Genomic DNA, 14,712 nt, shown 5'->3' with positions numbered 1-14,712 from the left:
CCCCATTGTTCTGACGGTTGGACCCCCAGAGCTGGGAACAGAACCCAGCGATCCAAACTCCTGGTCATTTCCTGGGAGCTCTGCCCAGAGCCTGCGTCCAAAGGATTTCTGCCTCTCTAGTGAGGGCTGAGCTGGCTCATGGGAGGGAAGGGGCCCCGTATCCGGGCCTCCTGGGCTGCAGGAACTCTGTGTTCTCCAAGGGGTTTGAAAGGGCCGTGCGCCGCGTGTGCCGGGGTGTCCACGCCTGCTCCCCACTCTCCTCCTCCCCGTCCCTCCCCAGCTAGAGACCTTCCTGTCCCAGCGCATCGTGGAAATGAGCGAAGAGGCCGACGTGGTGTCAGTGAGCCAGTTCCAGCTGGCCCCGCCCATCCTGCAGGGCCAGACCGCAGAGAAAGTGGGCGCCATGGCGGCAGCTGTCCGGGAGCTGATTGGCCGGCTGATCAACCTGCGGATGCAGCACCTCTTCCTGATCCTGGCCTCCCCGAGGTGCGTGGGGGCCCCCTCCTCTCTCCCAGCCTGCGCTGTAGGGGGGCGAGCCCGTTCATTCCTGTGGGGATGGGGAGGTTTGTCCTCAAGGGAGGGGACGCTAGGGTTGGGGGGACAGAGTGAAGCTAGCTCTGGGGTAGCCTTTGCACAGGCAGCCCCTTGAGGGGGGGGGTGGGGGGACAGTGGTCTTGGTGGCATTGAAGGGGAGGGTGTTGATGGCGCACCTGGGTCTCGTGGGGCAGGTACGTGGACCGTGTGAGCGAGCTCCTGCGCCAGAAGCTGAAGCAGGCGGAGCTGCTGGTGCTGAAGAAGGAGCTCACGGCGCAGAAGAGGCAGGAGGCGCTGGAGGAGCAGGGTGCCCTCGAGCCCAAACTCGACCTGCTGGTGCACAAAACCAAGGAGCTGCAGAAACTGGTAAGAAATGGGGAAGGGCCCCCGGCGCCCCTGGCCTTGGGACACGGGGCCGCTGGTGCGATCTCGCCCCTGTGAGGCGGGGCCCCTGAGTCAGATCTCAGCCGCGCAGTGCCCCCCGCCCATGACACGGGGCCCACAAGTCAGATCTCACCCACACAGTGCCCCCCCCCATGGTAAGGGGCCCCCCCCAGTCAGATCTCACCTGTGCAGCACCCCCTCCCCCATGAGGCAGGGCTCCCAAGTCAGATCTCACCCACACGGCGCCCCCCTCTCTGTGACACGGGGCCCCAGTCAGATCTCACCCTCACGGTGCCCCCTCCCTGTGACGGAGGGGTCCCGAATCAGATGCTGCCCGCATGGCGCCCCCTTTCTTTCCCATGTAGCCGCAGGCCCCTGAGTTTGATTTCATGCACGACAGCTCCCAGCCTGTGTAACTCAGGCTTCGTTGTCCTCAGCACTTCCTCCCCCTCCATGGAGTCCCTGCCCCTCCCACCAGTCATCCTTGGGGGGGCTGCCCTCTCCCCCAGTAACCCCACCCTGGGCCTGAACCTGTGCCCTGTCTTTCAGATTGAAGCAGACATTTCCAAACGGTACAGCGGGCGCCCTGTGAATCTGATGGGCACCTCCCTGTGACCCCCCCACGGTGACGCAGCCCCCTACGGAGCCGGGGTCCCCCGAAGGGGCCGGACAGAGGAGGCTTCCCCAGGGCTCTGCTAATCAGGACTTGCTCATGTCGTAAGGAGCAGACGTGTACGGGGGGAAGGCAGCTAACTGCGGCTTTTGCCCTTTCCGGGGACTCCAGGCAGCCAGGAGGGAATTGTTCAATAAAGCGGGGGAAGCTCCATCCCCAGCCTGCTCCTCATGTGAATTCACACCCCGATTCCTCTGGCCCGGCCTGCAGTGTCTCTCACTGGGACGCTGGCCCTTCCCCCTGCACGGGGCAGAGACCCCTCCCCTGTCTGTCTACCCAGGACACTGATTCCTCCCCCTGCGCCAGGGCAGACCCCCTGTGCATCTCACAGGGACCCTGATCCCTGCCCCGCTTTGAGCAGGAAGATTGTCACTGAGTGGGGACCTAGTGTTCCTTTCCCGGAGCTACTACCCCCGCAATTGGCCCAGCGCCTAGGGATCTGAGCCGGGGTCAGGCAAGAAGTGGGGCTGCCAGCAGGAGCCCTCCTTTCCCCCGGCCCGGCGCCCTTCCATCAAGCCACTGCCAAGTGCTTTACCTGGCTGCTTGTTATCAAGACAGCTCCCAGTCCAGCCTGCGGCACCCAGCTGGCCCGTGTCAAGTGCAGAGGCCGGCAGTGCTGCAAAATGCCCCCCGGCCTGCTGGGAACTGCCTCTGCTCCCCAGGGGCCCTCTTGACACCTTGCTCCAGGCTGGGCCCTGCCCCACCCCTCCCGCTGTGCTCCCGGGCGGCTTTTGGGGTGAGGGTTTGGGGGGGATTCAATTTTAATTTCATAGCAGAGCAGTTGATTCATGGCTCTTTGTCGCCGGCATTGACTCCCGTAATGACTTTCCATCAAAATGAAAAGTGGAGTGACACCGCTCATTATTCCTGCTGCTTGTTATCTCAGTGGTGGGGGAGGGCCGCCCCCTCCCCACTGCCTTTCAACCGGCTCGGACAGTGAGTGATGGTCCCTATTAATCACCGACCCCGCGGACTCCGGCGGACACGCGCTATCCGCAGGAGAAGGGGGAGAGAGATAAGGCACCGGCAACCGCTCCGATCAATTAACGTCAAGAGGCGTCACCCCTCGGCCTCGCCCCCTTTGGGGGGCGGTGATGGCGGGAGTGGGCAAGGCACAGGAAAGGAGCGTTTGCTCCTCCTGCACTGATTGGATCCCCACCCAGTGCTCGCCAGCCCCCAAGGCCAGCTCCGTGCCAGGGTTGGAAGGCCTGTAACCCCCTCGTGGCACTTCAGCCAGTAGAGGGCACCCCCGGGAAGCTGTTTATTTTGCACAGGCTCTCCCTGCCACAGGCCATTGATCCAATCCCATCTGCTGTCCCGCCTCCTGTCCTCTCCCATCAGCCCATTGGTCCCATCTCCTTCTCCATCCCACCTCCAGCGTGGACCTGGATGCTACCTGGAGTTTCAAAAGAAACCACCTCCCATCCCCAATCCTCTCCCCCCCCCCACTCTCTGCTCAGCTCCTGCTGTGCCCTCCCCCCAAGGAGGGTGGGGGGGGGTGTCCACCTGAGCTCTGGCAGTGATGGGGAGAGCGCCCACTACGTGCTCAGAGCTGTGCAGTTGGAGAGGAAGAGATCGCCCTGCCCCAAGGAGTTCCCTGTGTGAACATCCGGGGTGGGAGAAGGGATGCAGCCCACCAGCAGAGAAATCTAGGCAGGTGGGGATCTGGGCAGCGACTTGGCTCCAGGTTGGTTTGGGGGTAGGGAGAGGCGGGTGATGGGGTAGAAAGAGACAAGGGCTGAGGGAGGGGCATTGTGCCAGGAGCAGTGTGAAAGTCCAGGGGTAGGTGGTGACACAGCTGGGCCGGTTAGTGCTCGTGGGTTGGTGCGTGGCACGGGGCGAAGCTGAGCTAGCAGGGGAGAGGCCTGGCGTTGCCGTGAGCGGCTGGAGACTGATGGCTCTGCATCCACGGCTGTTGTGGGACTCCCTGGGGGAGGAGAGAGCATTGGGGGCATCCCGGTGCCACCACCCCCACATAGCAGGGAATCCACTGGGCCTGGCACAGCTGCTGCCTGGCATTAGGGTGTCCTGGCAGGCCCCTGCCCTCTGCTGTGGGCCTTGCTGCTGGAGTGTGCCTGCCCTGCACCTGGACCCTGCAGCAGCAGACTTGGGGCCCCTTGTAGCTTGATAACATAGTGCTGGTGATATTGCCTACGGGCTGGGCCCAGAGCCCATGAGTTCAGTGGACAACGGGGCCAGCCCTTGGTGAGCTGCTGTCGTGGACAGGCGCTGCCAATCTCCGTTACGGCCCGTCAGCTCTGCCCCGGCACCGCCACACGGGTGGCGTCCTCTCTGCAGCTAGGTACATGTGAGGCAGGCAGAGAGCTTATCAGCTGTTCGCCAGAATAAATCCGGGGCAGCGAGTTCCCCCAGTTAACGATGCAGCTTTGCCCTGCACAGCAGCTTTGGGAGGGATGGTCCCAGACGTGGCGCTGTTTGACGGGGCCAGATGTTGAGCTGAGCTGTGTGTTGATTTCAGATGTGGGCTTTCAGTGCCCTTTGCTGGTATCACTTTTTCTGTAACTTTCCTCTCAAGGCCCTTCATCCACCCCAGATGCCCCTCGCCGGGACAAGAGGGCCACCGAGGGGCCATCTCAGCCTGGCTGGGCGCTTTGAGCTCCTGCAGGGTGAAAGGGGAGTCCCTCCCCCTGCAGTGGGGGTGGCCCCGGCTCTTGCTGATGTCAGTGGCTCCCTCTTTGGAGTTTGCGTTCTACTGGGTGAATCTAGAGTTGGTTGGAGGTGCTGGATCGAGGGCCCTGGAGCCCCCCACAGGGCTGAGGGGGGCATTCTGTCTCCATGGCCCGCCCAGGCTTGGGCTGCCCGCACAGGGGCTTGCAATTTAACCAGGAACTGGCCTGAGAGCTTCCTCCACTCGTAACCAGCTTCGCCTTTGGGTCTCTGCCTCCCCAGGCTGGGTTTGGGGGTGATAAGGCTGCAGCCCCGACACCGGAAGCTCATCTGCCTGCAGCAGCTCCCCTCACACACATGCCTTGTCCTAATCCCTCCCCCCCACATCTCATTCCCCCAGCCCCCTCCCCAGTCAGGCCCTTTCCCCATCCTGCTCCCAGGCCTGGCATCGGACCAGCCCATGCTGGGTGGCAATTACTGCTCCAGATCAAGCTCCCTCCACCGCTCGAGGGGCAGTGGCTGTGGGGGGGTTCCTCACCCAGAGGACGCCTCCTCCCCACATCCCCCTGTGGGAACCTGCAGAGGCTGTGGACTCTGCCTCAGGTGGCCCCAGCGAGATTGTCCCCATCCCGCTCCCTTGCCCAGCCAGGAGGGGTCACTGCTGAGCTGCTCCTGGATGGAATGAGCCCAACCTCTGCCCTTGCCATGCCATCTCGGCCCAGCTCAGTCAGCCTCGTCGGGCTCCCTTGTGTGGCTGGCCCGTGCGGGCCTGATCCCCTCCTCAATACCCACCTCCCCGTGGGCCTGCTCTGTGTCTGAGTCCGCTCCCGAGGGTCCCCAGCCTTGCATTCCTGTGGATCCAAAACAGCCCCCTTCCTAGTGCTCCCAGCCAGGCATTAGCAGGGTCGGCTGGGACAGGGGGGTCCAACGCGGCCCTTCCCCCTGTGAGCGGGACTCCCCCACACTGAGCTGATGGAGCATTTCTGGGGGGGAGCTATTCTCTGGCTGGATCCCACTGCCCTAGCCTGGTATCTCCCCTGCCTCCTTGCCCCCACCCCATCCCGCTGCCCTACCTTAGCACGGCAGAGATGCCCCATCCTGCCTGCTGCCCTTGCACCTCACCGTGCCCTGCCTGGCCTCCCTGCCCCATTGCCCCTCCGCCCGGTCCCCATTTGAAATCAACACGGGTGAAATATTTAAACTTCTCCAGCACGTCTAATCCAAAGTTCTGGGCTATTTCCCACCTTGGCGATCCATTAACGTCGCCCCGCTGCCCTGGCCCCCCGCGCCGCCTCCCCCCAAAACCCCCCGAGCCGCGAACCCATTTGTCAAACGCTGCCGCAGGCTGCGCTTGGCTGTGTCTGAAAGGACGAGGCGCCGTGGCAGGGGAAGGTGAAGATGAATAAAGGGGCTATGCAAATTGCTGCTTAATCTGCAGAGAAACACCCAGGCTTGGGGGAGACTCTCATTACTCCTCGTAACTGTGATTAACGGACGAATTAAACAGCGCCCTTAACTCGTTCCTGGCCACAGGCACGAAGGCCCCAACTCCCTGCCTGGTGCCAGGAGAGCAAGATGGCAGCGAATCCAGGTGGAGCCCTTTCTGCAGCGGGAGGGGGTTTCTGCTCCGGGGGGCAGTGGGTATCAGAGAGGGGCAGATGAACACTTGTCTCCCAGCCCACTGTGTGCAGGGGGGGCAGAAGCTACCTGTGAATTTGGGGGGGGGGCGGATTGGGAGGGAGGGAGAAGGAGCCACTTCCAGGATGGGAAGAGGGTCCTGGGGGTTCCTAGCTGCTCCCTGGCCTACTCCAGCCCTATCTCCCTGCTCTGATCCCGGCCCCATCCTTGTCTCCAGGGCCCGCCCAGGCATGCATGAGTTTACCCAGGAGCAGAGCCTGGCACTAGTCCCCTTCCATCTCCCCTAACTCCGGCGGTTGGGGCCGATTTGCTCTTGTCCCCATTGCAATAATAGGGGTGTTGTGTGTATTCCAGTAGCACCCAGAGGCCCCAGCTGAGATCCGTGCCCTGGCACGCAAGGTGCTGTACAGAGGCAGTCCCTGCCCTGAAGAGATGAGCTGGGAGCATCGTTTGGCCCCTTTTGTCCAGATGGGGAAATGAGGCCCAGAGGGGTGCGGTGACCCGCCCAAGGTCACCCAGCAGAGAACCCAGGAGTCCTGACTCCTGATCCCAAGCTGGGCGTGTCATTCTCCTCTGCCAAGGTGAGGGCTCTCTGGGCGTGCCCCATGGCATGGGTATGGGCAGTGTTACAGGGAGATAGTTGTAGGGGCAATTAGCCAGAGGCAGGCTGCAGCCCTCCCCTGCTTTGCAGCCCGGCTCTAGGCTCTTTCAGGCATGTTTATAAGGGTCCCAGGGCGGTAGGTGAGATGTGCAGGCAGTAGGCATGTGACAGCCCCAGCAGGAGGCTGACCAGCCCTGCCCCCCTTTGCACTAAGAAGGGTGCCATCCCCGGGTGGGCTGCCCTGACAGACTCCCCGGTGCGGAGCAAGAAGGTGCTGTCCCTGGGGGCAGGGGTAGGAATGCCTGGCCATCGGCAGGGGGATCCTCCCCCCTGTGCCAAGGGCCTGGGCGTTTCTGCGGGGCGCCCCGGGTAGCGAGGCCAGCGGGCGGCACGGATGGACAGTCCATCAAAGCAAAGAGGAAGAGGCAGGATTAGGTCCCATCTTTTGTGGTGTCACTTTGTCAATCAGAGTTGGCGGGCTGTCACAGAAAGCAGGGGATGACGGCTCAGCCGGGCCACCCCCATCACCCCGATTTGCTCACACACACCCAGCTGTCATGGCTATTAAATGCCTTCCCTTAAAACCCTCATCAACACCCTCTGGACCGTGTGCGAGCCCCTGCGCTGAGGGGAGAGGTGCAGCAGGCGCATTTTCGGCCCATCCCTCCCCAGTGCAGCAAGGGCCTGGCCCCACTCAGGTGGATGCAACAGGCCAGTCCAGTGCCCCCCCACACACACACATTCCCTGCTGCAGTATTGAGGTGGGAGATGGTCCAATTCCCCCACTTCCCCTCCAGTATCGGGGCGGGGCTGACCCAGTCCCCCCTGCCAGTATCAGAGGAGGCCCCTGCCTTGCTCCTGTCGCCCCATCCTTAGGGGTAGAGGTGAGTCCAACAGTCCCCATCCCCACTATACGCTCTCTCTCTGTCCCACCTCCTGTTCTCAGCCATGCTGTCCTGGGGCCTGGCTCTTACCGCGGCTCAGTTTGGTGTGGCCTCAGTGAGGGGCCCCGTGCTGGGCATCCCTGTTCCAGCTGGCGGGACATCCAACCCGCCCAGCTCTCCCTCCGTCTGTGAATCACGCTCGCTGCCTGTCATGTCTGCTGCTGTGCCACGAGCTCAGAGCTTCGCTGCAACTGAATTCCGCTCCGCTTGCTCCGAAAGCACGGGAGCCCTCTCTTCGATGAGCGAAAGGAGAATCTCCACCGGCTGGTAGCAGTAGAGGGCTTACGAGAGGGCCTGAGCCAGCCAGCAGAGGGCAGCAGACAGAAGGAGACACAGCAGCTCATTGCTCTAGGTTGTGACCCATCAGCAATAGCATCCTCCACCTCTCCAGGGACTTTCACCCTGAAGGACCCCAATCTGGCCTCAGTTTACCTGTTGCCAGGGTGAGATGCAGCAGCCACTTCTGGGGAAGGGCACAGCAGCTGTTTAACAGAGCGCAGCCGCGTTGCATGACAGCGCAGGACATTGAAGAGATTGTAGTGAAAAGCAGATAGCAAGCTCTTTGGGGCAGGGACTGTCTTCTTGTGCTGTGTCTGTCCAGCACCTAGCGCCACAGGGCCCTGGTGCACAACTGGGGCTGCTCCATGCTTCCACAGTAGAAATAATCGATACTAAGCTGAAGAAAGCTGCAGAACGGAATGGCCCAGGGTGAAATACCAGCAGGATTATCCCCTTGATTCCTGCAAAGAGCAGCAGACTCTCTTAAGGATCACAGGGCACCTCGGTGCCCCATACCACGTTGTAGACCCCGAAGATGCGTGACCACAGACCTCACTCCCCCACCCCCACTCTGCCGGCTCTGAGAACCCTCTTGCCAAACAACACGAGACGGGCAGGAGTCAAATGCGACGCCTCCAGCCCTCGCTCACGCCGGTGTGAGAGCACCCAGATCTCTATCCCTGGGGCCTCAGACCTCAGGTCAGCGGCTGGTCTCACTTGGGATTCCTAGTGCTGTCGTCCAGTGCTCCACCGGGGCGCCTCCCAGCCCCCTCTCCCCCTCTGAAAGGAGCCCCCCTTGAGGGTGTTGTGTGTGAGCTAGCGCACCTGGGTAACCTCCCCATGATGTGCCCCACTCAGAGCGTTCCCTCCAGCTGGGGATCTCGGAGCCCTTCAGCCTTGCCAGCCCCGCGGGGGTCCAGATTTGCCAAAGTGACTTGTGACATTGGCTGCCCATCTGGAAATGCCTTAAAGGGGTCTGAGCACTTGCCCTCTAAGAACCAGGGCCCTATAAGGTGACTCAGGGTGGGCCCCCCAAAACCACAGCTTGTGTTGGCAAATCCGGGGACACCCCAAGGCTGAGAGAAAAGAAGCGACTGGCCCAAGACAGAGGCAGAGCCGAGGTTAGAACGTTGATTTCCCGGCGCTCTGCTCAGGCCCGGGGCTCAGCCCCAGATCACTGGACAAATCCAGGCGCAGGATGCGTGAGTGAATCAAGCCTGGATCGAAGATTCGTTGCATCCCTGATCTAAACTCAAGAGGCAGACGCTGCAGGTGGCCCCGGTTGCTGGCTCTCAAGGGAGACTCACCCCAGGCCTGCCCTACACCCCTGGTCATGCCAGCTGCTACGCCCGAGTGAGGGGTCTGTGTCTGCCTGAGGGTTGCTAACGGGACCACTCGAGCTGTACCCAGGATGCCGCTTGTCCTCTAGGCAGGCTAGTGCCCAAAGGTTTGTTCTGGGGGTGCTTCAGGCAGCTGGCCCTGGCCGGTTGGAGCCAGGATCCTGGGCGGGCTGGATGTGATGCGGGCGGGCAATTCCTACCCTACAATGGCAGCTGCCCCCAGGGAGCAATGGGCCAGATCCTGCCTGGTGCTGAGAACCCAGGCCCCGCGTTGGCTTGGAGGAGCCAGGAAACCAGGGGATGGGTCCAGAAGAGGAGGGGGACAGCTTCAGGCCTGGAACTGCTGATCTGTCGGTTCTCCAAGGGGAGCGTGTTGGGGGGGGGGGAAGAGGGGCACAGAGCCGGGGGGGGTTATTGTTTGAGTCCCCCCCCTTCCATGCATGAATCAGGAAAGCTGTCCGGTCTCCATGGCGATGGAGAGGGGAAAGAATCCGGGACAGTGTATTTTTCTCCTATCCATAATAGCCCCTTTCTCCGCAGACACAGGAGTCGCCTGTGGAACTAATTCCCCCCCGCTGCTCGGCTCACAAAAGGCCAGGGGGGAGTTTCACACAGCCCCGCGCCCAACCCCCCGTGACCCCGCGCCGCTTTCTGGGGGCCATTCCTCGCCCCCGGGCGCTGCAGCTGTTCCTCCTCTCACACAGCGAGGTCAGCGGAGGGGTCAGGCCTTGGCCTCCCGGGGTAGGGTGGGGAGGCAGAGGGCAAAGGGCTGCACTCTCTTCCCCCCTCGGGGGTCACGCCTGCGATTGGCAGGGAGAAGGGGTGGGATCGGGAGGGCCGGGGCTGGGGGGAGTCCTTTTAATGTGAAATTAAAAGACTCTTTGCAGATGAGCAATCCATTGGCGGTGCTGCCAGATTTTGCTGTTGTGTGGGAAGCCGTGGGGGGGGGGTCTGCCGTGTTCCCCCTTCCCCATCCCACCTTATTACTGTTGTTGCCCGCTGGTATAATTTAATAGGTCCCACTTGGCATCGCCCCGCCCCTCTCCCCCCAAAAAACCCTCTTGCTAGAAAAAGTGTTTTATTAGAATGCCGTTCAGTTCTGTTATTAATATAACTGTCTGGGCGCCGTCCCCGAGATCTGATCGCGCATGAAATATTGGCCTCTAATGCCGATCGCTGTTCCCATTATCTCCAACATTCCCGGGCGATAATGACAGAAAAATAAAATAAACCTCTTCCCCAGCTTGCTGTAATTAGCATTCTGGGCTGGCGGGGGGAGAGGGGGAGAGAGAGAAAGGCAGGTCTGCCTTGTGCTGAGGACTCAGGCAAGCTGTAAACAGAAGGGATGGAGGGGGAAGCTGGAGACAGCTGGGATCTATCTATCTATCTATCCCCATACACAGCCCACTATCTATCTTCACCATACACACCCCAATATCTCTCTCTATCTATCCCCATACACAGCCCACTATCTATCTATCTATCCCCATACACAGCCCACTATCTATCTATCTACCTATCTATCTATCTATCCCCATACACAGCCCACTATCTATCTTCACCATACACACCCCAATATCTCTCTCTATCTATCCCCATACACACCCCACTATCTATCTATCCCCATACACAGCCCACTATCTATCTATCTACCTATCTATCTATCTACCCCCATACACAGCCCACTATCTATCTTCACCATACACACCCCAATATCTCTCTCTATCTATCCCCATACACACCCCACTATCTATCTATCTATCTATCTATCTATCTATCTATCTATCTATCTATCTATCTATCCCCATACACAGCCCACTATCTATCTATCTATCTACCTATCTATCTATCTACCCCCATACACAGCCCACTATCTATCTTCACCATACACACCCCAATATCTCTCTCTATCTATCCCCATACACACCCCACTATCTATCTATCTATCTATCTATCTATCTATCTATCTATCTATCTATCTATCTATCTATCCCCATACACAGCCCACTATCTATCTATCTATCTACCTATCTATCTATCTATCCCCATACACAGCCCACTATCTATCTATCCCCATACACACCCCAATATCTATCTATCCCCATACACAGCACATTATCTATCTATCCCTATACACACCAAACTATATGTCTATCTATCTATCCCCATACACACCCCAATATCTATCTATCTATCTATCACCAGGGTATCTCTGCCCCCACTGGATTCTTGTATCATGTATCTTCAAGGTGTACAGAATCCCAGAGCCCCTTGGCTGGCAGGAAGGCTCAGGGCATCGTACCCCCAAACCTGCCAGGTGGGGATGAGGTTTCATGTGGTCAGGACGTCACCACTGTCCTGTCTTTGGAAGGGGCGGATTTGGGTAGCTTTGTTTTGTGGAGCGTCTGTCAGGTACCACCAGCTGCAGGAGAGGAGGAGGAGAAATGTGTATTGTGTGGGGGTCTTTCCAATGAGGCCTTTCACATCTGAGGCCCTCTCCACTGGCTGTGGCCCCTCTGTCCAGGCAGGGCTGTCGCCCCAGGGTCCTGGGCCTACAATTCTCCTCCTCGCCCTGCTTCATGCCGCCCTGCTGGCTGTGCGGACACTGCCATTGCCCTTCACGCCGCGGGGAGCCAGCTTCGGTGGCAGCCCAAGTGGCTTCTGAGGATAGCACCAGGTCCTCGGCTGGTGTCCATCGGCACGTCACTGCCTGACGCCAGCTGCAGGGATCTGGCCCGTTAGCTTCAATGGGGGAAGCGCTGATTGACACCAGCCGGGAAGCTGGCCGCTGGAGTGTGTTTGGGACCCTTTCCATGGCAGGTGTGGAAGGCAGGATTCCCCCCGGGGCAGTGTCTGAAGAGGCCACCGAGGGAGAGAGCCTCTAGGGCAGCTGTTGCGGGGGGCAGGATTACACAGAGCAGCTGGCAGATGGGTGTGAGGGGGGTGGTGCTGCTCTGCAGGGCAGACAAGGTGGGCAGCGGTGTTCTGCCTGGGCCAGAGCCCGGGGGGACCCCCGCAGGAGGGGCTCCATGCTCCAGATTATCCTGATTATCTGGGAGACCCCAGCTCCCAGCAAACCCCTCCACCCTATCCCCCCAACCCGAGTCTGTCTCCGCGCTTGGCAATACCCCAGCAGACAGGCAGCGTGGCCTGGTGGTCCCAGAGCCAGGGACTCCGGAGGCCTGATCTAAGCTGGTGCTGCGTTCTCGGGCAAGTGACGCGATCCCTCAGAGCCTCAGTTTCCCCATCGGCGAGGAGGGGATGAATGAGCTCGTGTGTGCCGGAGGGGTCGGGGAGGGGGGAAGGTCCTCATTGTTAACAGCTCCCTGGCCTGGGATTTTTTGCCCAGCTGAAGGAGGATCTGAGGGTCTGTTGGGGGTTCACCTCTTAATTCCCCTTGTCATCCTCACCCCACTAGCTACCCCGCCATCTCCCAGGCTGCAGGGCTGTGCTGAGCTGGCTCCCTGGCTCAGGCCTGCCTGCCCCGTGCTCCTGATTTGCATTCCACTCCGTGCTTGCCACTCCATCCTCATTCTCCGCTCCCCTGCTGGCAGGCCCCCTGCCTCCCCAGCCCCCTCCCCTTGCCCAAATGAGCTGCACAGCCGCGCGTCGGCAATGCATTATCCTCGCAAGATTGAGGAGCTAATGGAGACCATCCGCGCTGCTCGCCGCCCAGAAAGCCAGACCCTCCCCGTGCCAGGAGCGGGCAGCTCCTCGGAGAGCCTGAGCTGCCACGCACCCCCTCGTGGGGGACAGCGCGGCGAGGGCCTTGTCAGGGGAAAGGGGGTCCCCCCGGCTCCTATGTGAGCGTCTGGGAGAGCGGGGCGGTCCCGTAGTCTTAGGGTCCCCGGGGCACAGTGCCAAGAGTGATCCAGCCTGCTGAAGGGGCTCTCCCAGAGCTGAGTGCTCTGGGCCCCCCTGCCCCCAGCTGGGCTGCGCAGTGCCAGAGGGCCCCGTCGTGCACCCGGCGCACGGGGCAGCCTGCAGCTTCACTTTACGGTGGGACGAGGAGCCTGACCCAAACTGCACTGATGTCGGCGGAGAGATGCTGCCCCTATCCTGTGGCTCAAGCCCCAGCTGAACCAAGGCCAAATGAAGCCTGAAGAGCATCCCTGTGCACGGGACCCTGAGCCCTCTCCCCTAAGTCTGGCTGTCAGACCTGGGCAGTGTCCCTGCCGGACCGGGGCTGCCGGGGCAGGTGCTGAAGAGCCTTACTGAGGAACAAGTGCTATTCCTGTTTGCAGCAGAGCAATCTCCCCCTTCCCCCTAGAAATCTCTCATGCCCCAGGAATGTCGGGGGCCCAGTCGATGTGAGTAAACCCCTTCCCTCTGCTCCCCCGCTCCTGAACAGCACAATAGCTTCCCCCACTGCCATACAAGTCACCCCCCCTGGGGTACAGTCACCTCCCCCTGCTCCAGTCGTTTTATCTGCACAGGATTATCCCTTACTCCCCAGTTCTGTACCAAGGACTTTGGGGTAACTCCCTCTGCATCTGTCTATCTAATCTATCTATCTATGCCCATACACACCCCAATATCTATCATCTATCTATCTATCTATCTCGTAAGGAATTAGCCAAACCAATGGAATCTGTTGTGTCCAGTGCGGCTGCCTTGCTGCTGGGTCCCCTCTCTGAGCACAGGGTCCGGCCCCCCAATATGTATGCGCAGCCCGGATATTTTAAAAGTTCAGCGGCTCTCTCTGAACCTCAGCAAAGGCAGGGGGTGGCCCCGAGCGGGTGACCCTTTGCTGACAGTCCCAGGTGCCGGTGTCAGAGCTGATGGGCCATGGGATGAGAAAGGGACCCCCCCTCCTCCACCCCTGAACTCCCTCTGGGAAGACTTGCGGCTCTCCCCTGCCAGATCTGCAGCCGCTGTCAGCTGGACGACCTCTGACCCCACCTGCCATTAACCGCCATGGCGTGCGGGACCTTCCCCTCCCACCCAGCGACTGTCGCCCTGAGCCAGCCGGTCAGAGATCGATGGGGCTGCCGAAAAAGGGGGGGCTGCAGCCCCTTCGCGAGATCTGGGCTGGGTTTTTATCAGGCAGACACAGCGCTGGAGCAGCGATAACAGGCTCTCGCTCAGCACAATCCATTTCAGGCAGACAAAGGCGAGGGGAGGGAGAGGGTCGCTGTCCGGCACGACAAGCCACACAACCCACCTCGCCTCTTGCGACCAGAGCCGAGGGGGCGGAAGTGGCCGGAGCAGCGAGCAGCGCTGGGGCCCGGGATGGGACCCGTCCCCTCCTCGAGCCCTGGAGCTGCTGTGCTGTTCGTCTGGGTAGGTCCGGAAGAGGCTGCTGGTCTAGCCTGGACCCATGAGCATCCATTGGGGAAAGCTATTAGAGTCGGGCTGAGGGGGTGCCCAACCAAAGCTGGTGCAAGCATGGCCAGGCTGCACTATAGTTACTGCACCGGGGGGCAGCAGCGTCCGGCGGGCGGGGGGGGGGGGGGGGGTTGGGCTGCGAGTCTGGATGCCGGGGTTCTATGCCTGGCTCTTCCGGTGACCTGGGACAAGCCACGGCCCCGCTCTGTGCCTCGGTTTCCCCACCTGTAAGAACAGTTACCTTCCATTGTAAAGTGCTTTGAGGTCTATCTGTGACTGAAGAGTTAAGGATTAGTGTTATCTGGGCCCTGGTGGGACCCTGACCCACAGATCTCACCCTGTTTTGGTCAGCTCCTTTCCCTT

The 14,712-nt window shown here is 60.6% G+C and overlaps 1 protein-coding gene across 2 annotated transcripts in view; it reads left to right on the top strand.

The window, feature by feature from the left end:
• The window catches only part of CDK5RAP3 (CDK5 regulatory subunit associated protein 3), a 28,461-nt gene extending 26,028 nt beyond the window's left edge, over window positions 1-2,433 (top strand). For both annotated transcript variants that reach the window (XM_074941041.1, XM_074941042.1), the window contains exons 12-14: window positions 281-486; window positions 729-900; window positions 1,468-2,433. In XM_074941041.1, the coding sequence (XP_074797142.1) occupies window positions 281-486; window positions 729-900; window positions 1,468-1,533 (444 nt within the window). In that variant the 3' untranslated portion in view covers window positions 1,534-2,433. The remainder of the gene's footprint in view (window positions 1-280; window positions 487-728; window positions 901-1,467) is intronic.
• Window positions 2,434-14,712: the final 12,279 nt, after the last annotated feature.

This window comes from Natator depressus, chromosome 27 (genome assembly GCF_965152275.1).
Source record: "Natator depressus isolate rNatDep1 chromosome 27, rNatDep2.hap1, whole genome shotgun sequence".
Lineage (NCBI taxonomy): Eukaryota > Metazoa > Chordata > Testudines > Cheloniidae > Natator > Natator depressus.
The sequence above is the reverse complement of the archived record's forward strand: the minus strand, read 5'-3'. Positions and strand labels throughout refer to the sequence as shown.